The sequence below is a fragment of the Schistocerca gregaria genome, chromosome X (assembly GCF_023897955.1).
Source record: "Schistocerca gregaria isolate iqSchGreg1 chromosome X, iqSchGreg1.2, whole genome shotgun sequence".
Taxonomy (NCBI): Eukaryota; Metazoa; Arthropoda; class Insecta; order Orthoptera; family Acrididae; genus Schistocerca; species Schistocerca gregaria.
In genome coordinates, this window is record NC_064931.1 from 187,814,597 (window position 1) to 187,841,592 (window position 26,996).

The window sequence follows — 26,996 nt, forward strand, 5'->3', positions numbered from 1 at the left end:
CCCGATACTCCATGTGCTCCGCCTCCCATCTGTGTCAACTGTGGAGAGCCTATTCACCTTGCTCGCCAGACTGCAGGATCTTACAGAAATAATGCTAATTAATGGTATATAAGACCCTGGACCGACTGACTTACATTGAGGCTAAGCGGAAATTTGAACGGCTACATCCCGTGCGCATGATGTCATCTTATGCCTCCACTGTCACTCCTGCTCCAGCTCTTTAGCTGTACGACAGACAGTCAGCTCTCAGCGTCAGAGGACCTCACCTGCCCCCTTGACGATGGGGCCCCTTCTCTTGCTGTTGCTCCCACACCGTCTACCTCGGGAGCAGCATCCACTAAACCACCGGGGGGGGGGGGGGGGGGGGGGGGGGCACCAGTCCCCACTTCTAAGCCGGAGAAGCATAAGTCTTCTTCGGCTTCTCTCGCTCGGAAGGTATCCCTTGGGTCACTCTTTTCCCAGGTTCCTACCAGCGGCACAGCAGACACCAACCAGTGGCTGAAGAAGCCACAGATCGCTGGTCGTCGAGCTTCGCGAACATCTTTGGTTCCGGAGACTGACACCAATCAGCCCTCTCAATAATGGCAACCGAAGGAACAGCGAGAGAAAACGACATTGAAGCCCCGTAAGACCAAGGCACCTGCGATGGCTCCTACTCCACCGCTACCTACAAGCTCTGCGTCTGAGGATGAGGTGGAGATTCTTGCGTCTGCTGAGGACCTCAATCTCGCCAGTCCCTCAGACGCAATGGATAGCATTTGCACTGGTGCTCCATCGGAGGCAGCAGGTGACCCAGCGGCGTAATCTGCCTTCCCAGTCCTGTCACGCCTTTCTCAGCCATGGACAACACCATCCTACAGTGGAACTACAGCGGTTTCTTCCACCATCTAGCTGAGCTCTGCCAACTTATCAGCTTTCACCCTTTCCTCTGCATTGCTCTGCAGGAAACTTCCGGCAATGTGGACCCCCGCCCTCCGTGGCTATCGGGGTTGTTAAAAGAACTGGGCAGCTTATGAAAGGATGTCTGGTGGCGTCTGCATATATGTCCTGAACTCTCTTCACAGCGAGTCTGTCCCTCTCCAAACACCTTTAGAGGCTGTCGCTGTTCGGGTGTGGACACCTCAGGCTGTTACCGTCTGCAGTCTTTACCTTTCACCGAATGGTGATGTCGCGCAGCATGTCCTGGCTGCTCTGATAGCCCAATTGCCGCCACCTTTCTTGTTACTGGGCGACTTTAACGCCCTTATCCATCTGTGGGGTAGGTCAGTGGCAACAGGTCGAGGCGCCATCGTTGAGCTTTTATTGGCGCAGCTCGATCTCTCGATATTAAATGATGGTGCCTTCACACACTTCAGTGTGGCGCATGGCACATACTCCGCCATTGACCTTTCGATCTGTAGCCCTAGCCTCTTATCGTCTGTCCAATGGAGAGTGCATGACGACCTGTGTGGTAGTGACCACTTTCCGATCTTTCTGTCACTGCCACAGCGTCAGTCTTCTGGGCGTCCTAGCAGATGGGCTTTGAATAAGGCTGACTGGGACTTGTTCTCCTCCACTGCTGCTATTGAGCCTCTGTCTAACGATGACATTGATGCAGTGGTTCAACCGGTCACCACTGGCATCGTTACTGGCACCGAATCTGCCATTGCCCGTTCTTCTGGGTCCCCTCGGCGGCGCTGTGCCTTGGTGGTTGCCTGAGATCGCTGAAGCGATTAAAGCTCGCCGGCAGGTGCTCCAGGGTCACAAGCGACATCCCTCAATCGAACACCTTATCGACTTCAAACGGCTGCGTGCGCGAGCCCGCCGCATTATCCGCCAATGCAAGCAGGAGTGCTGGGAGCGGTATGTGTCCACCATTGGCCTCCATGTCACTCCATCGCAGGTCTGGGCCAAGATTCGACGCCTCTATGGCTATCAGAACCCTGTCAGCGTCCCTGCGCTCTCACTGAATGGAGCAGTTTGTACTGACTCCGATGTCATTGCAAACGGCTTGGCAGAGCACTTTGCTCTGAATTCCGCTTCTGCCAACTACCCCTTGGGCTTCCGCTCCATTAAAGAGCGGATAGAATGTCGAAGTCTTTCTTTTCACACCCACCATCCTGAATTGTACAATGTTCCATTCAGTGAGTGGTAATTTCGCAGTGCCCTCGCCGCTTGTCCTGATACCGCTCCTGGGCCAGATAGCATCCACTCTCAGATGCTGAAATACCTTTCAGTGAACTGCCAGTGACGCCTCCTCGACCTTTACAACCGTATTTGGGTCAAGGGTGAGTTTCCGTCGCAATGGCGGGAAAGTCTTGTTGTCCCAATTTTGAAACCAGGGAAGAACCCTTTGGAGGTGGACAGCTACCGCCCCATTAGCCTCACCAACGTTCTTTGCAAGTTGCTTGAACGGATGGTGAGCCGGCGCTTGAATTGGGTACTGGAGTCTCGGGGCCTTCTGGCTCCGTCTCAGGGTGGGTTCCGTAAAGGCCGCTCTGCCGCCGACAATCTGGTGAGCTTGGAGTCGGCCATCTGTACTGCCTTTGCCCGCCATCAGCATCTGGTCGCTGTCTTTTTCGACATGCGGAAGGCGTATGATACGACATGGTGTCATCACATCGTTTCTACGCTTCATGGATTGGGTCTTCGGGGCCCTCTGCCGATCTATATCCGCAATTTTCTGTCATATCGTACCTTCCACGTGCACGTCATGGCCTCATATAGTTCCTCCCAAGTCCAGGAGAACGGTGTGCCACAGGGTTCTGTTCTAAGTGTCTGCCTGTTTTTAATAGCCATTAACGGGCTCGCTGCTACCGTGAGAAATTCTGTCTCCGCTTCCCTGTATGCTGACGACTTCTGCCTTTACTATAGCTCTATTGGCATTGCAGCTGCTGAACGTCAGCTACAGAGCGCAATCCGCAAGGCGCAGTCTTGGGCTGTAGTGCATGGTTCTCAGTTTTCGGCAGCCAATACCTGCGTTATGCATTTCTGCCGGCAACGCACTGTTCACCCAGAGCCGCATCTTTATCTTGACAGCGAGCTTCTTACAGTGGTAGAGTCACATAAGTTTTTGGGGGTGGTTTTTGATGCCCGGTTGACTTGGCTGCCTCATATTCGGCAGCTTAAACAGGCGTGTTGGCGGTATCTAAATGCTAAACGATGCCTGAGCCACACCAGGTGGGGCGCCGACCGATCTACTCTCCTACGGCTTTACCAGGCATTAATCCAGTCCCGTCTGGACTATGGGAGTCTGGCTTATGGCTCAGCATCCCCATCTGCGTTGCGGGTGCTGGACCCAATACTACACAGCGGGATACGACTTGCCACTGGTGCTTTCCGGACCAGCCCGCTGTGGACAGCATACTAGTGGAGGCTGGTGTCCCTCCCCTGCGGTTACGGTGCCAACGTTTGCTGGCCGCTTATGCTGCCCATGTTTTTAGCTTGCCTGGGCATCCCAACTATCGTCTCCTGTTCCTGCAATCGGTTGTCCATCTGCCAGAACGTCGGCCCCGGTCAGGTTGTACGATCGCGGTCCGAGTCAAAGAGCTTCTTTCCGGGCTTAGGGTTCTCACTGTTACACCTCCTTTCCAGGCCACATTGCGTACACCCCCACGGTGTGTTCCTTGACCTTGCCTTCAGCTCGACTTGGCACAGGGCTTAAAGGACTCAGTCCCTCCAGAGGCCTTCCGCCGCCGCTTTTATTCCATCCTGGCCACGTATCAGGGCTCTGGCGTTGTATACACTGATGGTTCGATGGTTGCTGGTTGTGTTGGTTATGTGCTAACTCTAGGGGACCATTCCGAACAACGCTCCTTGTCAGATGGCTGCAGCGTTTACACTGCTGAGCTGGTCGCCATCTTTCAAGCCCTAGAGTATATCCGCTCCTGCTCAGGTGAGTCCTTCGTTATCTGTAGCGATTCCCTGAGCGGTTTACGAGCTCTCGACCAGTGTTTCCCTCATTCTCGTCTGGTGATGGCTATCCTGGAGTCCCTGCATACTCTTGCGCGTTGCGGCCGCTCTGTGGTCTTCGTGTGGACCCCAGGCCATGTTGGGATACCCAGCAATGAGAATGTTGACCGCCTGGCAAAAGAGGCCACCAGTAAACCATCTCTGGACATTGGCCTCCCAGAGACAGATTTGCGAGCGTTCCTACGCAGCAAAATTCTGGACCTTTGGGACACTGAATGGCGCGCCCTGCCTTCACGAAACAAACTTCGGACCATCAAGGAGGCTACCGGTGTGTGGCCTCTCGCAAGGAGTCTGTTGTCCTCTGCCGGCTGCACATTGGGCACACATGGCTGACGCACGGCCACCTATTGCGACGTGAGGACCCACCTTTCTGTCGCTGCGGCTCCATTTTGACAGTGGTCCACATTTTATTGGACTGTCCACTTTTAGCTGTGCTCAGACAGTTGTTCGCACTGCCTGACACGCTCCCTGTGCTTTTAACAGATGACTCTGTAATGGCTGACTTAGTTTTACGTTTTATTCGGTCAGGGGGTTTTTATCATTTAATCTGAGTGTTTTTGTTTTATTTTATTGTTTTGTGTTGATTCTGGCCTGTGGCCTACGATTTTAAACTGAGTTTTTAATGTGTTCTCGGTGGTTGGCTTTTCCTTTTTTATCCCTATGGTCGGCCAACCACCGCCACACACTGTGTGGTTTTACTTTGTTTTGTCTGTTCTTTGTCTGAGTATTTCTTTTCCTGTGTCTGTCTGCCGTCTTTCCTGTTGTACGTTTTTCTTCTCTTTGGGTGGGTGGTTTTTTTTACCTGTAGAGTTAATCTGTAACTAGTGAGACTGTCATTCCATCAGGATCAGTGACACAAATAGACTGGCCAGACACTAAGCACAAGATGTCTGAAACAGAGTTATTTAAAGCCAGACATCACATCATTGTTGAAGCCTTGTAATGGCAGAGTAACAGTATTAAATCATAAGTGAATTTTATCATCATGTTTTAAACTTTAGCTTAAGAAACGCTCTATTCCGTATACTGACTAGGTGCTTATAAGTAGAATAAATAAATGAAATAGAGAAATGTTCATAGAGAGGTACAGTGTATAGTGAATTACTTTCGTTGATGAATTATCGTTTCAGAAGAATCAGAAAAAAATTCTCCTTTAGAAACAGCAGTTTCATGTTATCTATGGATCTAAATGCCAAATTTGATCCGTTCTTAACTTTTCATATGGATCGGACTAAAAGATCTTGCACAGTAAAATACATGGTGTCATATAACACACAGAGATAATTTACTGGCACAATGGGAAAGTCTGCAAGGCCACAGATATTCAAGGACATAAGTGAATGTAAATATTTCACAATAATTGTAGACTCAGCTGCTGAAGATTCAGACTGCAGTCAATTAGGTTTTACCATTCATTTTGTGGGGAAGACAGTGTACCACAGTTTACTGTTTCCAGGTAACCTCCATGCTTCATTTTCTCAAACCACATGAATTATGTATGTAAAACTTGTGTTACATATACATTACATTATTTCTATTCATGGAGCTGTATCACGTGGAGAAATTCGGTGATGTGGAAGGAAATGAAAGGATGTACATCTTATTAAATTAACCCTAAAAGTGTACATCGGAGTCAGTCTGACCCTGTAGTAGTTTGTTTGTTTCTCTGGGTGCACCATTGCACATACACACAGCCTGCTGCCACCAGTATAATTTCAGCATTGAATGAGGCCTAGTTGAGGTGAACATTCGAAGTTGTGAGACATTGTTATTTAATTAATTTGTGTAGAAATATTTGCTGTAGAGTCATTGTGACCCCAGAGTACACATCGTGTAAGTATTCAGTAGCAGAGGGTGAAGGACATTTTTGTGAAAATGGCATGTAGAAATCACATTTTTACTAACAGAATATGTTACACAGGAAGCATTGTTAGAACAACTCAGTTGTAAAAGTGGTGTAAGAGACTTTCATGATGCAAGTTATTCTGAAGCTGGTGCTTCTGCAACAGTTATGGACAATAGTGAAACGGGCCAGTCTGCTGAGTTTCAGACAGCGATGAAGAAAATACAGTCATCCACAGTCATTATTTTAATGTGGCTTTCCCTAATAGGAAAGGCCTGCCAGTTACCCGTAACATTATAGTCCAAATTCCCAGAGTGTGGAATGAATAAATTTATGAATAAGTGAGAACACTTAAAATATTTGTGTAATATGTACCTTTCATTAAAAGAATAGCATCTTCATCTAAATAAACTGCAAATAAAGTCTTTCCATCTGTATCACTTTTAAATTACATAATTGAAAAGCTTCCACGGCAGTTTTACTTATTCTCTCATTTTGGATATATCTGTCCTAATAGTGATCAAAAAAGTACATGACAGAGTTGGAATAAAATGCTTTTATTATATGAGAGCCACTATTTCGATATAAAGTATTCTATATTCAGGCTGTTTCTCTAGCAAATAATTGAAGGTCACTGTGTCCCAGGTATACCATTTGTGTGACAGATTCAGAGGGTTAAATGACTACGTTGTGAAAACATTAATTATAAGAGTTACTGTAAAGGTACTCTTCAGTGGAGTAGCAGGAGTTTCCCCTTCAGAATCTTCTTTAATTCTGTCCTTCACCACATTTCCTATAAAATATTAAATATTCTCTGACTCATTTTTGTGTTCATGTGCACCCTTGTATATGCCAGCCTAAAGTTCTACATTTTAGATGGTTTACTTCAAATGTAAGAAATGGACAACTGAATTTAAATATGAATGTACTTCTCCTAAAGGTTACACACATGAAAGATTTACCAAAACTGCAACCACAGATGAAAATATCATAAGTCTACAAATGGTGCTGATTGATCAACAGTTATAGGTGTATTAAATAGCAGACTCCATAATCATATTAGAAGAAAGCGTATGGTATATTTCACACAGAGAATCAACTATGAGAGAGCTTTTAGCAAGATGGGTTCTGTATTTGTTGAAGGCTGACAAAAAACAAATATGAAAAGTAATCTGTGTTTTGGGAAATGCAACAGAATTTGTGTACTGGTTTGGTACTATGTGAGTCCACAGCTTCAATATACAGTACATAAATCAAAGCATGGATTGGATGCAACAGAAAAGGCGAAGCCTATTTCATCTGCTAGAAAATCTGTGGCTAATATTTTCTTGGATGCAGAAGGGATTATTTTTGTTGATTACCTTAAAAAGTGTGAGACAGTAACAGATGAATACTACACAAGTCATTTGGATCAAATGGATAAAAAATATAGAGGATGAACCAAAATTCGTGCGCTCAAATGCCACAGTGTTGTTCCTTGTGTACTAAAAATACAGAAAAAAGTCTCTAACAAAATTTTGTTGTGTGCATATTTTCAGTAGAAAATGGACATCAAACAAAGGCAATTGGGCATCACTGTAATAACATGTGTAGCAGATATCCTGATTCAATACTGTGCGACTGTGCTGTCCAGTTAGTGCAGTGGGTAGAGTTTTGCATTAGAGTACTCAGTTTCGATTCTGTATCTAAGGGTAATTTTCTAATTTTATGCTGTGTCATGCGCTATCTGAAATCTTAATTGTTATACAGCATGTACTGTGTGTTTTATACAATAAACACAAAATTATGTAATACCAACACACAAATAGGAGTACAATCATGTTTATTATTCCACTTTTAAAGATGTATTTTGCCTTGAAATGTTTTCTCTTCTTCCAAGCACATCACTACTCCATGTTTTCCAGTCCATTGCCAGCATTGCTTCCATTTTCTTTTATACCCCTTCCCACAAAGTAAAAAGAAAAAGAAAGTGTTGTGCCGCCCTTTGACTTCTTGGTCACTGCTTCCTGTATCCTAAGTAATTCTCTGGGAACCATACAGATCACATATCATCATCATCATCATCTTAATGTATTCTTTTGCAAAAAAAAATGGTGTACCAACTACCATGGTTACCACTTTCATGTCCATTACATTTCTTTAAGATATTACATCATCAGCTATAGATAATTACCAAACTGTGCTACATTTATTCTACTATGCTGATGAATGTGGAAGAACTCGAAGGACGCTTCTAAGCTTCTATTGTGAGTTCGGATGCACCTATGCTATGGAGAATTTAGATAAGCATGGTCCAGCAAGTCACAAATGTTTGGAGATAGAGGAGATCTGATTGAGCATCTGCTCTGAAGACTCCATGCGTTTTGTGGAAGGCACTGTCACTGATAGTGTATTTAAAATATTACAACTGCTTACTCTAACTGAATGTAGTTCGTGAATATTTTTGACATGTCCAATCTGTAACCATTATGTTCAGCATTAAAGATAAGAAATGTAGTTGTAGGCTATTTATTGTTAAAGAAACACAGTGTGCTACTGATTACTGAGCAAATCAAAGTTTAAAAAATTACACCTACAAATGGAATCAAGCTTGAGTACACAAACACAAAACTCAACCCTTTGCACTAACAGGACAGCAGAGTTAAACAGTATTGGATCAGGATACCTTTCATACATGTGATTTCAGTGTTGCCTTCCTTTTTTATCCCAATCTTGCCGAAAAAATACATGGAACAAAATTTTGTTACACTTTTTTTTTCGGTTTGTATACAAGGAATAGACCTATAGCATCCAAGTGCGTGGATTTTGTTTCATCCTGCATGAGAAGAGCAGGATTGGAAGAGGATGATGACAAAATTGTATTAGTGCCCTTGCTAACAAAAGTACTTTGGCATTGGAAAAATTGAGGGATTTGAAGTACTATATCTTGTAACATCCACCCTGTTAATCAAGTGTGGGACCTTCTGACTTTTGCCTACTGCCACATGAAAAAAAAAAAAAAAAAAAAAAGTGGTTCAAAAATATTTGGAGGCTAGAAAGAAGGTATTGGCGGAAAATTAGGGCAATGTTTGCCTAAAATTACCATCTTCAAGAGCCAGGCCAAAATAATTTCCCATGTCTTTGAACAAACTAAATATGACAGCCAGCCTTATTTTCTTCTGATTCTGATCTTACTTGTTACATTGTTTACTTATTATGGCTAACATTTACTAATTTTGAATCCAGTTTTATTTACACACACATCTGTGCTGCTACTGCTGAAGCTGCTGCTGCTACTACTACTACTACTACTACTACTTCTACTTCTACTTCTATTTCTCCTCCTCTCTGTCTCTCCCCCCTCCCCCCTTTCCCTCTCCCTCAGGCATGCCAAAGACGACTTTATTTGTGATGTGTTTTGTTCGTTCCCATTTGTTAGCAATTTATATCAGCAAATATACTGGGATATGTGCAACCACCCTCCTCCTCCTCCTCCTCCTCCTCCTCCAACGTTGCCCCCTCATGAGTTACATCCATTATCCTTTCTCACTGCTTTCACATAGTGTAGTGCACTCATCAGATTGATCAGGATGGGTGTCCAATGCGCATTTGAACTGATGATTTGGCTGTGTACATTCCAGACAATTTCTCAGTTAGTCAGAGACGCTCTTAAATACCTAAATTTATGGAAAATGTGCTTGCAGCCATATACATTAAGGCATGCCAATATTAACATTAATTGTCAATCATGTTGTAAGTAGTCTATGCATAGAACATATGAGTAATAGTAGAAAGTGCTTTGTCAACAAATGGAGCTACATGTGAACCAATTAAATGTTGGTTAAGTTTCCAAAATGTGTTGAAATAGAAGCAGCCATTGTTAAAAATCCAGCAACCTTATGTCAACAGCTTTTTGATAAGTGTCCTAGGAAGATGACTCAGTGGCAAAGATTTTAACATTACATTTGTCCATGCAGTGGTCAGTAGCAATTAATATTTTGCTATGATAATTTATTAATTTTAATATCTGTGGCTGTATACACTTTTTTACTGACTGCAAATATTAAAAATAATATCTTGAACACTGACATTGGTGAGGAGGCACGCAGCTGAGATATCAGTAAAATTAAAACCAGCAGTCCCTAACTGCTTGTCTCCAAGCAGATCCATTGAGGGAATTTTCAATTCAAGTAAATGTTAGCTTTTTTTAAAAATATTGTCGAAAACTTTTTGTAGAATCAAGATACTTTTGGATTAAAGGATGCTACTCACCGATAAACTGAAGCTTTATATTATCAATAGGCACACACAAAAGAAAGAAAACCTGCTAGCTTTTGGAGCTATCATTTGACGAGCTAGAGTAAAACTACACACACACACACACACACACACACACACACACACACACACACACACACACACCTATGCCCTTACATAGTGCTGGTGAACTAAAGATTTTCAGAAAATGGACCTTTTTGTGGTGGGGGTAGTCTTGGGCACTTGGGCAGCTTGGGTAGAGGGAGAAGGACTGGGAGTGAGTGGCTAGCAACTCGGAGGGAAGCAGCCAGTTTGCTGGCTTGGAATGCAGGAGGAAGAAATGCCATGTATATGGACTCAACACGTAATGAAAGATTGTAAGCCCCGGTGTGGAGTGGCGCATGCTGAAGGCAGTGTGGGGATGTTAATTGGTATATGGTATGACTGTTTTCACAGATATCCCAGCCTATCAAGTCTGCAAACACTGCACGCCTTTTTATGTTGGTGTGTCTACCAACCAGCTGTCCACTAGGATGAATGGCCAACACCAAACTGTTGCCAAGAACAGAGTTGACCATCCAGTGGCACAACATGCAGTTTCTCAATTTCAATGGCTGCTTCACAACCCAGGCCATCTGGACCCTCTGCTCCCATAAGGCCACTACATTTGTGCATTAAATGCCGAGTTCACATACATACCACCCACCACTCCCCATTACTAGTTGGCAGACAGGCTGTCCCCTCCGAGCTGCTATCCATTCACCCCCAGTCCTCCCAGTCTCCCACCATCTCCCTCTCTATCTACCCCCTTCCCCCCACCCTACACTATCCCCGCCACAACCAGTCCAACTCACACCAGCACTATGTAGGTGCATAGGTATAGGTGTGTGTGTGTGTGTGTGTGTGTGTGTGTGTGTGTGTGTGTGTGTGTGTCATTTAATCCAAAAGTATTTAGTTTTTCTAAATATTATTTAAATGATAACAATAAATTTTTGCAGATGAAATTGTCTGTCTGCTTTTACGTTTCCTTTTTGTGCTATCATATCAGAGATATTAGTGAGCACATAAAACTGTGTACCGTGGTGTATTAGTTGTCTTATTTCATGTAATTGAAAAGAATTATGGAATTATACTGTGTTTGTTTATAATTTGTGTGTATGAACTTTCAGCATAAGATCAGATTTGTTGATGATGAGTGTAAAGTGTCAATCGCCTCGCTTACAATATCAGAGGATGAAGAATCAGAAGGTAACAGTGAATATGAAGCCAGTTTCTTGAATGAGATTCCATCAGAGGATTCTGATTACATGGTTGGGAAGTATTTAGAATCTGTCAGGTAAGTTATGTTGTTAATAGTTTAGTATTTTAATATAAGCCTCTTCTTTTTTATTTTATTGTTTGCTTATTGTTACTACAGCATGTGCTTAAAAGAAGGCCCCAATTGTAAATTTCACTAGTATGAACTGTAAGCATTGTAGAGTGTTGGTTCAAGGTCCCAATTAATGAGTAACTCAAACAGTTTTAGATAAGTGCATGCGCAAGTACTGCTTTGTTGTTTTCCCACTTATGGTGCCACATAATCAAAATGTGGACTGCTGAACGTAAAGTGTTTTGTGTTCTCCATTTTGCTGAGAGTGAAACTGTAGATTCAGTTCAATTTCCATTTTGTTTACAGTTTATTTGTGATACTCCGTGTCCCAAAAACTTCAGTCGATGGTATAGTTAATTCAAAACAAGTGCTTGTATGTGTAAAAAGAAAAGCTTGGTATCACCGAAAGCGTCCGAAAGGATAATGATCATGTTAGGGCATATTACCTTCATAGTCCTAAGAATTCTGTTCAGAAGGCAAGTCTTGAATTTCTGTTACCAAAGATGACATCATGGAATGTTCTAAAGGAAGATTTACACATGCATCCTTCAGTTGGTATATGTTTTAAAGTTTGATACATGCTTTAAAGTATGTATGTATATTATAACTTTGCAAGTGAAGTGTTGTAGTGGGAAGATAACTTACCCGCTCATGTGAAGTTCAGCGATGAGGCAACTTTACATCCAAGTGGGAAGGTAAATACACACATTGTTCATATCTGGAGAGTCAGAACAACATCATGAACCTGTACAGTACCAAAGGGATTCCCAAAAATTTAATGTTTCCTGCATCGTGTCCTGTCGTCAAGTGTATGGATGCTGCCTGCCCTCCCTCCACCCCCCCCCCCCCCCCAAATCCCTCCCACTGAAGCTATCATAACAGGGAATGCAGCTTTGAATATGTTACAAGAATGGCTCTTTCCCCAATTAAGTGAACCTAGAAACTTCATTCGGCAACAGGATCGAGCCCCTCCCCATTGTCATCTCTTACGAGAATGGTTGAACGTCAAAGTCCCAGACTGTTGGACTGTTCATAATGGTCAATACGATAGAGTTCTTTTCTGCTGGCCTCCACGTTATCCTGACCTCATGCCATGTGATTTTTTTTTCCTTTGGGACTTTATAAAAGATCGTGTTTATGCTCCTCCACTATTTAATGATTTGGCAGAGTTGAGACACGGAACTGAAAGTGCTATTGCTTCCATTACTCTGAACTTCTTAACCAAAGTTTGTAAAGAATTGGTTTTTATGTTGAATGTTTGCCATATAACTGAAGGTGCACATATTGATCATTTGTATGAAAAACTATGTTAGTTTACTTTGAATTTGATGTATGATTCGCTGTGAATAGTCTAAATTACACTGTTATACCATTGAAACTGGGACTGTATTTCCTGGCATCAGAAATGCATCTTGTTATGTAAATATTTCAACATATGACTATGTACCTCCTTTATATCATTTTAATTCACTAGTTTTCACAGATTGTGAAAAAGGAATCTTAACAATGGAAAAAAATTTAGAAAAAGCCAACTAAGTGGCACAATAATAGAGTATGTTGCTGTCGCAATATTACTGTGCAAAGCCATCAGAAAGAAACCAAACACATTGCACTCGGCCTGCAGCACAACCACCATTATCAGTCTCATGTACAGTTTGCCATCACTGGCTGGATTTGCTTGGAATACAAGCCTTGCTTTCGTCTCCAGTCTGTGCACCACCTCTCTGTTGCTATTCTGGCAAGTCTTCTCCTCTCTTCTGAATGCTTTCTTCCACTTCTTTTGGCTACTTGTCCCTTGACCTTTATTCCATGCCTCCTGCTCTCCGTCTTCTTGTGCATCTTCCTGGGCATCCTAATCTCATCCATTTTCCTCACATCCCCATACCATTTTAAATGTTGCCACTCAATCTTCTCTTGTATGGGCTCTTCATGTGTTATCTTCCTAACACATTTATTTCTAATTTTTTTCCCTTTTCGTTTCACCTATCAAATTTGTCAAAAAAATCTTTGTTTCATTTGGTGATGCCTTACTTTATTCACCTTCTTTCATAACCCAGATTTCTGCACCTGCGCAGTGAATTGGTGTATAATACAGAGGGGTCCAAAAAAATGTATCCACTGTTTAAAAGTCCATAACTTGCAAACTAATTGACGGAGTTGCCTCATTTTTAGTGAAAGTGTAGCTTAAAGGCCAACTTAAAGATATCACCGTAGGTGTTCGAAATGGTCGCCATTAACATCCACACGCAAACGATGCCACCGAACTGCAGCACGAACTATTGACTGCAATGCGTTCAGTTGGATATTTGCACATGAATGTATGATGAATTCTTGAAGTTCATCCAATGTGCGTGGCGTTTGTCAATAAACGACGTCCTTTAGTGTTCCCCACAGGTAAAAGTCCAGAGGAGTTAGGTCTGGGGAATGTGGTGGATACTCCACAGCACCTCTACAGCCTATCCATCTTCCTGGTAGATTTTCGTCAAGATACACCCTAACAAGATTTTGGTAGTCGGCTGTGGCACCATCTTGTTGAAAGTAAACTCTTCCGTCTCCATACAAGTCTCGGATGGCAGGTAAAATGGATTTCTGAAGCTTTTGAAGGTACACCTCACTGGTTACTCTGCTGTCAAAGAAGAATGGCCCAATCAAGCCCCTGTAAGAGAACCCACATCACACATTTACTCCTGGCAAATTCACGGCTTTGTCTACATGGATGTTACGATTTTTGGCGGCCCAGTAGATGCAGTTGTGGCAATTTACTGTACCATTGAGTGTGAACTGTGCCTCATCAGACCACACAATCATCTCTGCAAACTCTTCATCGTTGCGCACCATGTTAATAAACGACTTGCAGTACTCCATTCTACGATCTGGGTCGTCCTCGTTCATAGTGTGTAGCAATCGTGGGATGTAGCACTTCCACTCTGCTGTCTTCAAAATTCGCTGAACACTTGAGCGACTCACTCCAGTTTAACGGGCACACTGTCTCACAGACGTCTGTGGTGAGCGAGTGAATTGTTGTAACACACGACAGCAGTTAGCTGGACTTGTTACTGTTACAGGTTGTCCAGATAGCTGTTTGTGCACATCTTTAACACAGCCTTTGGCTTCAAATTTGTCTCGAATGTGATGAACTGTTAAATGTGTCGGTGGCTCTGTTTGATACTCATTTCACCATTGCTGTTGAACCTCATTAATGTTTTCATACTTAAAATACCACTTCAAATCTGACTTCCTTCCATCGAATGTAAGCCTTGCGCCAGCCATGTTTACTCGAGTAACTAGGCGCAACTAAGAACAAAACACTGACTATCTGGCTACTGTCATCTGACAAAACAAAACAACGGAATACAACACTTGTGTGGCGATTTCCGGAACTACAAACTATTACACTACCAAAGATGAGACAACTCCGTCAATTAGTCTGCCATTAATGGACTTTTAAACAGTGGATACATTTTTTTGGACCCCTCTGTATATTTGTTATATCACCTTCTTACTATTCTGGGGGACTTGTTCCATATAATTCATCTCACACTGCTCATAAAGCTATCAGGTTGCCTTGCTATCCTGCATGTCCACTTATCTCTTTGTAATTTCATCCATTTTCCTGTATTATACTCAGCAGGAAGTTGAAGCTTCCCACCTCTATCAGCTGCTTCCCACACTGTGTTGTGTTTATAATACCTGTATCGTTCTTTCTAGTTGTGACCACTAGCTCAAACTTATTTTCAATAAAATTGCAGAAATCCTCTTGCACAACTTACTTCCAAACACCTATTTGCCTCCGTACCTTCTCCTTCTGGTTCCCCCATATTCTCATATCATCTGCACACATCATTGCTGTAATCCTGTCTCCTGTCTCTCTTGCCACTTGTATCATTGCATCACCAACACCACTATGAAAAGTAATGAAGACAGTATATTTTCTTCTTTTAAACTGTGTCAGGTATCCTGTTCTCTCTCTTCCCATGCCTGAAAAACTTACACTTCATTCGTACAATTCCTTTATTTTCAATACCCACTGATTCACCTCATTCCTTTTTTATGACTTCCACACTTTATTTTTGGATACAATGTTATATGTTTTCTCTGAATCCAGGAAAGCCATTGATAGATCTCTCCAATAATAATAATGATGATTCCAGTCTTCCACAGTTTGCAGCTCATCCACCAGAACTGTGTTTCATGATTTCATCCGATATTATTCCTTCAACTCTGCGTCTTTTAGCTTCTATACTATTATTCACCTTCTTGGTTTTCTACTCTTTTTCCTATCTTTATTTTTCTGTTGTTTATTACCATTCAGTGGTCTCAGAAAACGTACAGAAGTTTACAAATCTAATCAGAATAAACTCCACATTTGGCACAGCCACTGACCCACAGCTATTATTGAGTTATTGTTTCAAGTCATCCAGTGGTCTTCTTAGAGGAATTGCTTGCCATAATATTTAGATAATGTTCTACTCATTGGCTGAATTTTTAGATATAAAGTAAGAAAAAAAAAAAAAAAAAAAAAAACTTAATCATTAGTGTCATGCAATATTTTGTGTAATGTAATTTCTTGTACAGACATCTTTTATTAACCTGACACGTTCCACATCATTACGAAGTGTCGTATTCATGATCTATGGAACAAGTATTAATCTAATCTAATCTAATCTAATCAAAACATGCCATGTGGAGTTGCTGTACAACAAGAAAGTTCACACTCAAATAACTTCCAAATAAAATCATTTAAAATTTCCAAACTTTTGCTAACAGGCATAAAACTGTAGTTGTTTCATAATTATGATAAAATAACAAAATACTTCCTTCATCTTAGCTGAAATTTGTGTGGCACATTTCCACATGTTCTTCACAGTAAGGAGCTTAATGAGCAACTCTTTGAGACACAGTAGCACAGTACAAAGCCCTACACTAAAATGCAGGAAATGCTGAATCTTATTGGCTAATGATTTTGACAGACAGCCAGAGAAGCTCCAGCCCTCAAATACTCACAGTGATTTCCAATTCATTCAACAGGGTTACAGAAAGCAAATTATGAAAGAACCTTTGGATTTATGAAACAAAATTTAAGTAAAAAAGAACAAAGTTTGAATTATCCCAAAAAATTATATATAAATGGATTTAATACCTAACTTTCTGTTCTGGCTACTCTTATGCAAAAGATGCACACTGGACATAAGTTACACGACTCATGATTGGACAAAAATTTCCCCACACATACTTACTTTCTATGTAGTTTTCAATAAGATAAGACATTCTCACACTCCACATATGTCTTCCATGCCCTCTCTCACCCACTCTCACACTCTCTATGTCATGCACACAGTCGAACATAATTAGATTATAATTTAGAAATGATTACTTTTAATCATCCAGCTACTGTAAGAAAAGCAAAGAAAATTCTAAAAAGAAATATCTATGAACTGAATCCTTGTTTGGTTATAGTTTTAGATGAGACTATTAGTGAATACATTATAATGATCTCATGTGTGTTCCATTACCAGATGCAAAGTTTGTTTTGTTTGCAGGTGATACATACATTACAACAAGTAGTAAATTAAGTACGGTTTCAGAAATGGCTGCTAATCAAGTTTTCACTGACATTAACAAATGATTTAAAATCGGTTCACTGTCATTAAACTTTGAAAAGACCCATTATATGCAGTTCAGAACCTTTTGGAGATTTGCTTCCACATATGTATAACATATGAAGATATACAGTTCGAAGAGATTGACATTATTAATTTTCTGGGATTACAACTCAATAATAAATTAAACTGGGAAATACGTGCAACAGAATTGTTGAAGCACCTAAACAAGTCTGTATCTGCAGTGAGAATGATGTCATATGTAGAAGATTTATTAAAAGAACTTGCATACTTTGCTTACTTTCATTCTGTTATGTCATATGGGGACATATTCTGGCGTAGTGCGTCAAATCGAGAAAATGTTCTTAGCATGCAAAAATGTATAATAAGAATCATTTGTGGTGTACATTCGAGAACATCATGTAGAAACCTGTTCAAGAAACTTCATATTCTGACCACTGCTTCTCAGTATATTTATTCCTTAACGAAAATTTTTGCAAGTAATATGTCTCTATTTCCAACCAATAGCTCAATGCATAGTATCAGTATGGGAATAAGAACAATTTACCATCGTACAATATGCGTTAGATGAGTATGTGCTAAGCAAGACCGTAAGAGATGGAAAAGAGCCACCATGGAACAACAACAGAGTTAGAAAACTGCAGTGGAAGCAAAGAGAACTTCACAGCAAACATAAACATAGCCAAAGCCTTGCAGACAAACAAAAATTACGTGAAGCAAAATGTAGTGTGAGGAGGGCTATGCGAGAGGCGTTCAATGAATTCAAAGTAAAGTTCTATGTACTGACTTGGCAGAAAATCGTAAGAAATTCTGGTCTTATGTCAAAGCGGTAGGTGGATCAAAACAAAATGTCCAGACCCTCTGTGACCAAAATGGTACTGAAACAGAGGATGACAGACTAAAGGTCGAAATACTAAATGTCTTTTTCCAAAGCTGTTTCACAGAGAAAGACTGCACTGTAGTTCCTTCTCTAGATTGATGCACAGATGACAAAATGGTAGATATCGAAATAGACGACAGAGGAATAGAGAAACAATTAAAATCGATTAAAAGAGAAAAGGCCGCTGGACCTGATGGGATACCAGTTCGATTTTACACAGAGTACACGAAGGAACTTGCCCCCCTTCTTGCAGTGGTGTACCGTAGGTCTCTAGAAGAGTGTAGCATTCCAAAGGATTGGAAAAGGGCACAGGTCATCCCCGTTTTCAAGAAGGGACGTCGAACAGATGTGCAGAACTATAGACCTATATCTCTAACGTCGATCAGTTGTAGAATTTTGGAACACGTATTATGTTCGAGTATAATGACTTTTCTGGAGACTAGAAATCTACTCTGTAGGAATCAGCATGGGTTTTGAAAAAGACGGTCGTGTGAAACAAACCTCGTGCTATTCGTCCACAAGACTGAGACTGCCATAGACACGGGTTCACAGGTAGATGCCGTGTTTTTTGACTTCCGCAAGGCGTTCGATACAGTTCCCCACAGTCGTTTAATGAACAAAGTAAGAGCATATGGACTATCAGACCAATTGTGTGATTGGATTGAGGAGTTCCTAGATAACAGAACACAGCATGTCATTCTCAATGGAAAGAAGTCTTCTGAAGTAAGAGTGATTTCACGTGTGCCGCAGGGGAGTGTCATAGGACCGTTGCTATTCACAATATACATAAATGACCTGGTGGATGACATCGGAAGTTCACTGAGGCTTTTTGCAGATGATGCTGTGGTGTATCGAGAGGTTGTAACAATGGAAAATTGTACTGAAATGCAGGAGGATCTGCAGTGAATTGACACATGGTGCAGAGAATGGCAATTGAATCTCAATGTAGACAAGTGTAATATACTGCGAATACATAGAAAGATAGATCCCTTATCATTTAGCTACAAAATAGCAGGTCAGCAACTGGAATCAGTTAATTCCATAAATTGTCTGGGAGTAGGCATTAGGAGTGATTTAAAATGGAATGATCATATAAAGTTGATCGTCGATAAAGAAGATGCCAGACTGAGATTCATTGGAAGAATCCTAAGGAAATGCAATCTGAAAACAAAGGAAGTAGGTTACAGTACGCTTGTTTGCCCACTGCTTGAATACTGCTCAGCAGTGTGGGAGCCGTACCAGATAGGGTTAATAGAAGAGACAGAGAATATCGAACAGAGAGCAGCGCGCTTCGTTACAGGATCATTTAGTAATTGCGAAAGCGTTACGGAGGTGATAGATAAACTCCAGTGGAAGACTCTGCAGGAGAGATGCTCAGTAGCTCGGTACGGACTTTAGTTAAAGTTTTGAGAACATACCTTCACCGAAGAGTCAAGCAGTATATTGCTCCCTCCTACGTATATCTCGCGAAGAGACCATGAGGATAAAATCAGAGAGATTAGAGCCCACATAGAATCATACCGACAATCCTTCTTTCCACGAACAATACGAGACTGGAATAGAAGGGAGAACCGATAGAGGTACTCAGGGTACCCTCCGCCATACACCGTCAGGTGGCTTGCGGAGTATGGATGTAGACGTAGATGTACTTAAAAAAAGACAGTTTAGACAGAGTTCGAAAGACTTTTTGTAGGCAACTCCTTCTTCTCTATAGACAAATAACTTAACAAGGACTGTTAGACCAGCTTTAATAAAAATTACTGTTAGATTGCAGTTTTGACAGCACTTAGCCATAACAGTCAAGATTAGGTATGTTTTGTATGATAAGTTTGTTAGAAGTGCATAACTATATACTACAATGTATTAATTCTGTAAATATTAGCAGTTCCACTTCACTGTAATGCATTCACATATTTTGAAAATCTGACAGGGTAGTGAGTATTATACTCAAATGTCTTATGTTTTTATTTTAGATTTTCTTACTTGTCCACAACCATGAGAATCATCTAATTTCTGGGTCTATGCAATAAAAACTGAATCTAATCTTATCTGGAAAACTGTCTGTTTGAAAGTTGAAAATACTTCTTATCATGCACTTTGTCATGTGTAGACATTTTAAGTGGTGTAACAAGACAAGTTAACTTGCTAATAAATCCTTCCTCTGCCATGGGAAACAATCATCATTATGTATGGGTGAACAGGCCTCCAAGTATGGATCCATAATCAAATAGCTCAAAAATGCATCTCCATTGCATTAATCATTAATTATGCTAGAGAATACCATGAAAATATTCACCAGTCTATAATGCTGCTCCTGACAACTTGACTTCTTCAAGGAATGGGCACAATTCACTTGTTTTCAAACTTACACCAAAGTACAGTACATCTGCTTGTGAAGCTGAGGTAATGGCACATCAAAAAAGGCTACATGCCATGGGTTATTTGCAAGATTTTTGTGTTACACTCAAGTACTGTTACCTCCTAGTTGATATGGTCAGTGAACTATTCCATAGTGTTTTTGTTGGCCCTCACACATTTTTATAGTTGTGTTCACATTGTCCTGCTGTCACTAGGCTACTCGCAACACATGTTCACTGCAGGGGCTTGCTAACTTGCCGTTTCAGAAATTTGATTTAAGATCAAGGAAATGTGAAGTGCAAAAATTTATAAACTAGAACTTAGGTTATAAAGTTTGTATTTATGGTTACAGTTTTCATTTATAATCTGAGATTATAGTGAATTACAGTGCTGTCAACAGGTACTTTTTCCGTTTACAGAAGCCCAATGAAAGGAAGAGGCCAATTCAAAATACCAGAAATAAAACAACATAACAAATTAGATACATCATCAGATGCAGATGAGTTCAATGATACATATGCAAGGGTAAGTTATTGTCAATGACATGGTGTAAATGCTGCATGTTTACAGTCTCATCTTATAACAAAGCTGAGTTTCAATTAATAGGGAGAAAGAAAACAAAACTCAGAACGGCATAACATCAGATATGGGCTCCCTCGATGATTGATTGGTTGTTAACCTTGTTCAGTTCACAACCTAAGTGTTAATATATATCTTACAGTTTCAAGCAAACCAAAGTCACTTACAGATTCCATAAATATGCAGTTTATTGTAGAATTGTTGTCTGATATCTTTGGGAAAGAAATTTATGACACATGGGAATATTGGTGATGAGAGTGCACCTAAAAGTAATAATTTGACACTTTGTGACATGTGTGGTCTGAGTGGGGCACAGTGAAGTGAGTGGAGGATGCCCCCAGGGATCAGTGCTTGGGCCACTTCTGTTCCTTATTTATATAAATGTTATGCCCTCTAGTATTACAGGTGATTCGAAAATGTTTGTGTGTGCTAATGACACTAGTTTGGTAGTAAAGGATGTTGTATGCAACATTGGCATTGTTTCAAATACTGCAGTTCATGACATAAGTTCATGGTTTGTATAAAATTAACTAATGCTAAATCACAGTAGGACAGTTTTTACAGTTTCTAACACACAATTCAACAAAACCCTATGTTTCAATTTCACATAATGGACTGTGATTAGTGAAACTGAACAGTTCAAAGATCTAGGTGTTCAGATATATAGTAAACTTTCGTGGAAAGCCCACATTCAGACTTTATGCTGCCATTTTTACTATTGAATGGCATCTGAAGTAAGTGATAGTTCAACACAAAAAGTAGTCTACTTTGCTTATTTTCATTCACTTGTGACATATGACATTATACTTTGCGGTAACTCTTCCCATTCTCAAAGGATATTTCTGGCTCAGAAATGGGTGGTTTGGGCAATAACTGGTGTAAGTTCGTGAACCTCTTGTCGGCCCCTGTTCATTAGTCTGGGTATTCTGACATTGGCCTCTCAATAAATATATTCTTTACTGTCATTTCTTCTTAACAATATCAGCTTATTCTCAAAATTAGCAGCTTTCACTCAGTTAATACTAGGCAGAAATCCAATCTGCATTTGGATTGCACTTCCTTGACTCTTGTGCAGAAAGGTGCGCAGTATACTGCTGCATCTGTTTTCAGTGTGCTACCACAAACTGAAACTGAAGAGTTTCCTCATGGATCACTACTCCTATTCTGTTGAAGAGTTCCTTGAAAAATTAAGATGATCCTTGTGTTACATTGTTGATTGTGTTCACATAAACTTATGGCTTGTCTTTTTTTGGGTTCATAAACATTTTATTTTATCTGTCATTACTGTTATGTTCCATGATCTTGCAGATTTGCTCCTCAATTTGGTCCTATGGAAATAGACATGTAAAACAGTAAATAAATAAAATTGAACTAAAGAAACAAGCAGCTAAAATAGGTCTTCACATCTCCTTTGAAAAAACTAAAATATTGACAATCATCAAGCACTCGTGTAAATACCTCATAGTTCAAGAGCAAAAGATTAAAATAGTAAAAGAATTCAAATATCATGGAGAATGGATTAGTTGGAATGCTGGGGAAAGCAAAGCAATGGAATCCAGAAAAAATAAACTTTAATTGGCCCTCCAACTAACAAAAAATACACAGCAAAAAATCCCTTTCATGGGGGTCCAAAATTACACATTACAAGACAGTGGTTAAGCCAGAAGCACTGTATGCAGCAAATACACTAAACATGAATTTCAAAGGCAAAGTGGAGAAACTTGAGCTAAAGTAAAGAAAAATTTTAAGAAAAATCATGGGACCAAAATTTCAACACAATAAAATTATATACATCAAAAATGAAACTCTCTACAAGAAAACTGAAAAACTTTCAGATACTATGCGAGAAAAAAGGATAAATTTTTATGGTCATCTTCTCAGAATGAATTCCAACAGATTAACCAAACAAATGTTTGACTTTTTCTGTAACTGCAAAACAAAACCCAACTGGTTTAAAGAAGCTGAGAAAGGCCTAGTAAAATTAAAGATTTCAGAAAATTCCCTTATCAATTGAACAGTTAAATTAATTACTAAAGATGAAAACATAAGGTTCCAAGACAAATCTACACAAAAGGCCAAACCCTTTCATCTCAGAAGAAGAGAGGAAAAGAAGATCAGAAAGAATGAAGAAATACTGGACCCTAAGAAAAAAACAATGCACAAAGAAATTATTTATCCAGCATACCTCAAAGTGTTTGACAGCAGTAAAGCCATGGCTAGAAATTTATATGGATAAGAAACATAGCACCCCACTGTTTGTTATCTCTATCTACAAGTCTTTGTTATTCATCTTTAGATATTAAAGTTTTGGAAAGCACTTTCAACCATTCGGTACACCCTTGCTCCTGTTTGGTACACCATAGCTCTGACAACAAGTTTCTGCCAGTCCCTAATTTTTGTCTGCTTAAGTATGCACTCAGCTTTGAAGCTTTGCTTTAAATTAATGGCTGAACATATTTCAAAGTAAGTCATGTCAAATTTGAACACATTTCCTTCTTTATCAAAGATTAACACAAATTATTTTTGTTCCTTATCAATATTTAAGCCCTTCTGCTGAGATGAAATTTTGTACCCGTTTTCATCTCCAAGTTTCATACCTTCCACACCTTTGATTTTCTCCTTCCCATAAAAAATTTAACCAGATTTCCTCTAAATCAATGATATAATTTCTTTTCTTGCATTAATCTGTAGCTGTCTTGCTTCACCTCAAATGACATTATGTTTAGATTGTTAATTTTGTCAAACCTCTCAGTAATGTTTTCTACAATTCTAGCTAGAGGGTAAGGAAAGAAACAGATTTCCACCAAACCTAAGCCTTGTGGACAATCCAAGGATACCCACAGACTGCAAGTTTTGAGCTAGTCTTACAATAGATAGATGTATGGTGCTGTTTCATGCAGTCACATTTGTTGGTTGCTGTTAATACAATTTGACAAAAATTGATGATAGTATTGACACTGCCTATAACTTTTCAGTAGATTATTACAGATACGCTCTGATATTCCCACAGATATCAGAATTCTCACAACCTTTTATCAACAAAGTAACTATTACTGTAAACATTCACAGATATATCCACAGGAGTGCATACTTCTAGCCATAGCCATGGATGCTGTATGGGAAGTGGTGTCAACAGTGATGAGTAGGATTCCAGATGGTAATAAGATTTACTTATTTCCAGCATTCTGGAAGTCATCATGTCAGCGACTGTATGATTTACCAAATTATGCAATAAATTGTGAAGAACTGTTGAAGTTGCACTATTAATTTTCTTTATTACTTGATAACTACACTCCTGGAAATTGAAATAAGAACACCGTGAATTCATTGTCCTAGGAAGGGGAAACTTTATTGACACATTCCTGGGGTCAGATACATTACATGATCACACTGACAGAACCACAGGCACATAGACACAGGCAACAGAGCATGCACAATGTCGGCACTAGTACAGTGTATATCCACCTTTCGCAGCAATGCAGGCTGCTATTCTCCCATGGAGACGATCGTAGAGATGCTGGATGTAGTCCTGTGGAATGGCTTGCCATGCCATTTCCACCTGGCGCCTCAGTTGGACCAGCGTTTGTGCTGGACGTGCAGACCGTGTGAGACGACGCTTCATCCAGTCCCAAACATGCTCAATGGGGGACAGATCCGGAGATCTTGCTGGCCAGAGTAGTTGACTTACACCTTCTAGAGCACGTTGGGTGGCACGGGATACATGCGGACGCCTGTCGCGACACCACTGGAGGCGGGCTGCACGATGTTGGGGCGTGAGCGGAAGACGGCCTAACAGTGTGCGGGACCGTAGCCCAGCTTCATGGAGACGGTTGCGAATGGTCCTCGCCGATACCCCAGGAGCAACAGTGTCCCTAATTTGCTGGGAAGTGGCGGTGCGGTCCCCTACGGCAGTGCGTAGGATCCTACGGTCTTGGCGTGCATCCGTGCGTCGCTGCGGTCCGGTCCCAGGTCGACAGGCACGTGCACCTTCCGCCGACCACTGGCGACAACATCGATGTACTGTGGAGACCTCACGCCCCACGTGTTGTGTAATTCGGCGGTACGTCCACCCGGCCTCCCGCATGCCCACTATACGCCCTCGCTCAAAGTCCGTCAACTGCACATACGGTTCACGTCCACGCTGTCGCAGCATGCTACCAGTGTTAAAGACTGCGATGGAGCTCCGTATGCCACGGCAAACTGGCTGACACTGACGGCGGCGGTGCACAAATGCTGCGCAGCTAGCGCCATTCGACGGCCAACACCGCGGTTCCTGGTGTGTCCGCTGTGTCGTGCATGTGATCATTGCTTGTACAGCCCTCTCGCAGTGTCCGGAGCAAGTATGGTGGGTCTGACACACCGGTGTCAATGTGTTCTTTTTTCCATTTCCAGGAGTGTAGTTTCAAACCTAAGATCATTATCAAATCATTGGAGAAACTATGCAATAACACCCATTACGACAGCTCCATGACTGTTCATTCTAGTTAAACACAGCTTGTAAAGCATCGCAGGGCTGAACTTCATTCAATAGATATTATTGTGTAGCTTATTGGATAATTTGATAATAACCTTAGTTTGAAACTAGTCATCAAGTAATAAATAAAATTAATAGTGCAACTTTGATAGTTCTCTGCAATTTATTGCATAATTTGGTAATGAGATTTATACTTACAAATAAAAGTCCTTCTGCATCTTAAAAACAGTACCACAACCACATCACAAGGTCTGAAGATATTTCCACTAAGTAACTCTCTCCAAATAAGACAGAAAAATGCAAATATACATATGTTCAGCTATTAGTTATAAACATATATTCTTAGTAATAACTCTTATAAATGTTCTGAAAAACATTTTTTGTGTATTATAAGCCTCCTTGCATGTACAAAGTAATCTTTCTGCTCAAATAAATCTTTGTACTTAGAAAAATATTTTCATTAGCAAAACTGATAAACTCACATTCATGTGAAGTATACACTTAGGAGTAAACAGCAGATCAACTGTGTGACTAGGATAAACACAAGGTGTTTTTCTTTGACAAATTACATTTTAGATGGAATGGAATCAGCACTATTTGTGAATAACAGATTCAGTTACAGTTGCCTCACTTCACTAATATAGGGTGTCACAGGAGGAATGGTCAGTATTCAGGGATGTAACAGGAACAATCATTTGAAGCAAGAAAAAACTAATAAACATCGGCTCGCTCTAAAAATGTTACCTTAAGATTGAGCTATCAGCACTACTCCACCTTCGATACTGTGAAACAAATCTCTTCTGCTGCAAGTGCTTTCCTTTCCATATTTTGAGAGGTGGTAGTGTGGACCAAAACAAGGAATAAAGTCCAGTAAACGTGGGCTTCAAAATATGTACATTAAGAGCTATGAGCACGTGGTCGGTAAACAAGATATGTTTCACAGTAGCAAAGATGAGCAAGTACTCATAGGTCGTTGGTATCCACTTTAGAGCCCATGTTTACTGGACTTTTTTTTAATTGGGTCCATACTACCACCTGTCAAAATATGAAAATGAAAGAGCTTGCAGTAGAAGAGATTTGTTTCACAGTATTGAAGATGTAGTAGTGGTCAAACCTCTTAAAGTATACAATTTAGAGCCCATGTTTACTGGTTCATCCCTGAAATGTGCGTGAATATTGACCATTGCTCCTGGGACACACAGTATATTTTTTATTATTCCACATTTGTACTATGATTGTTCTCATTTGTGATGTGATGTATGGAAAATGCATTGTGGGTCAGACATAAACTTTATTAATTTGCTATGAAACTGTATGTTTTATTTCTACCTTTTCAGGATTCCTTTTGTGTTGATGACATGGAGGTGGAGTCACTGCATTCTGATAAAAATGAATGTGATATTGAGGAATCGAGGCATTACATAAGAAAGAGACGCAGAAAAGTACTCAAAAAGTCATCTAAAAGATGGAGACGTATTACTGGTTGTCATGATTCAAATACAGATGAAACTGATTGAGAAGATTTAATTTGGAAATTAAAATAAACATCTAGTCTTTACTCACTGTGTTGAGTTTTTAAATAAATGTTAAAAATTACTATATTTGATGTTGTTTATGGTAACAAAAGACCTATCTTACTACCTTCGATCTTTACATGAACCATGTATTAAAGTGTCATAGTTCTA

General features: G+C 40.6%; 1 protein-coding gene across 1 annotated transcript in view; it reads left to right on the forward strand.

Moving 5' to 3' along the window:
• The window catches only part of LOC126298489 (Fanconi anemia group M protein-like), a 238,262-nt gene extending 211,350 nt beyond the window's left edge, over positions 1-26,912 (forward strand). The window contains exons 21-23 of the mRNA XM_049989825.1: positions 11,200-11,366; positions 20,678-20,783; positions 26,649-26,912. Of these exons, the coding sequence (XP_049845782.1) occupies positions 11,200-11,366; positions 20,678-20,783; positions 26,649-26,828 (453 nt within the window). The 3' untranslated portion in view covers positions 26,829-26,912. The remainder of the gene's footprint in view (positions 1-11,199; positions 11,367-20,677; positions 20,784-26,648) is intronic.
• The last annotated feature ends 84 nt before the right edge of the window (positions 26,913-26,996 follow it).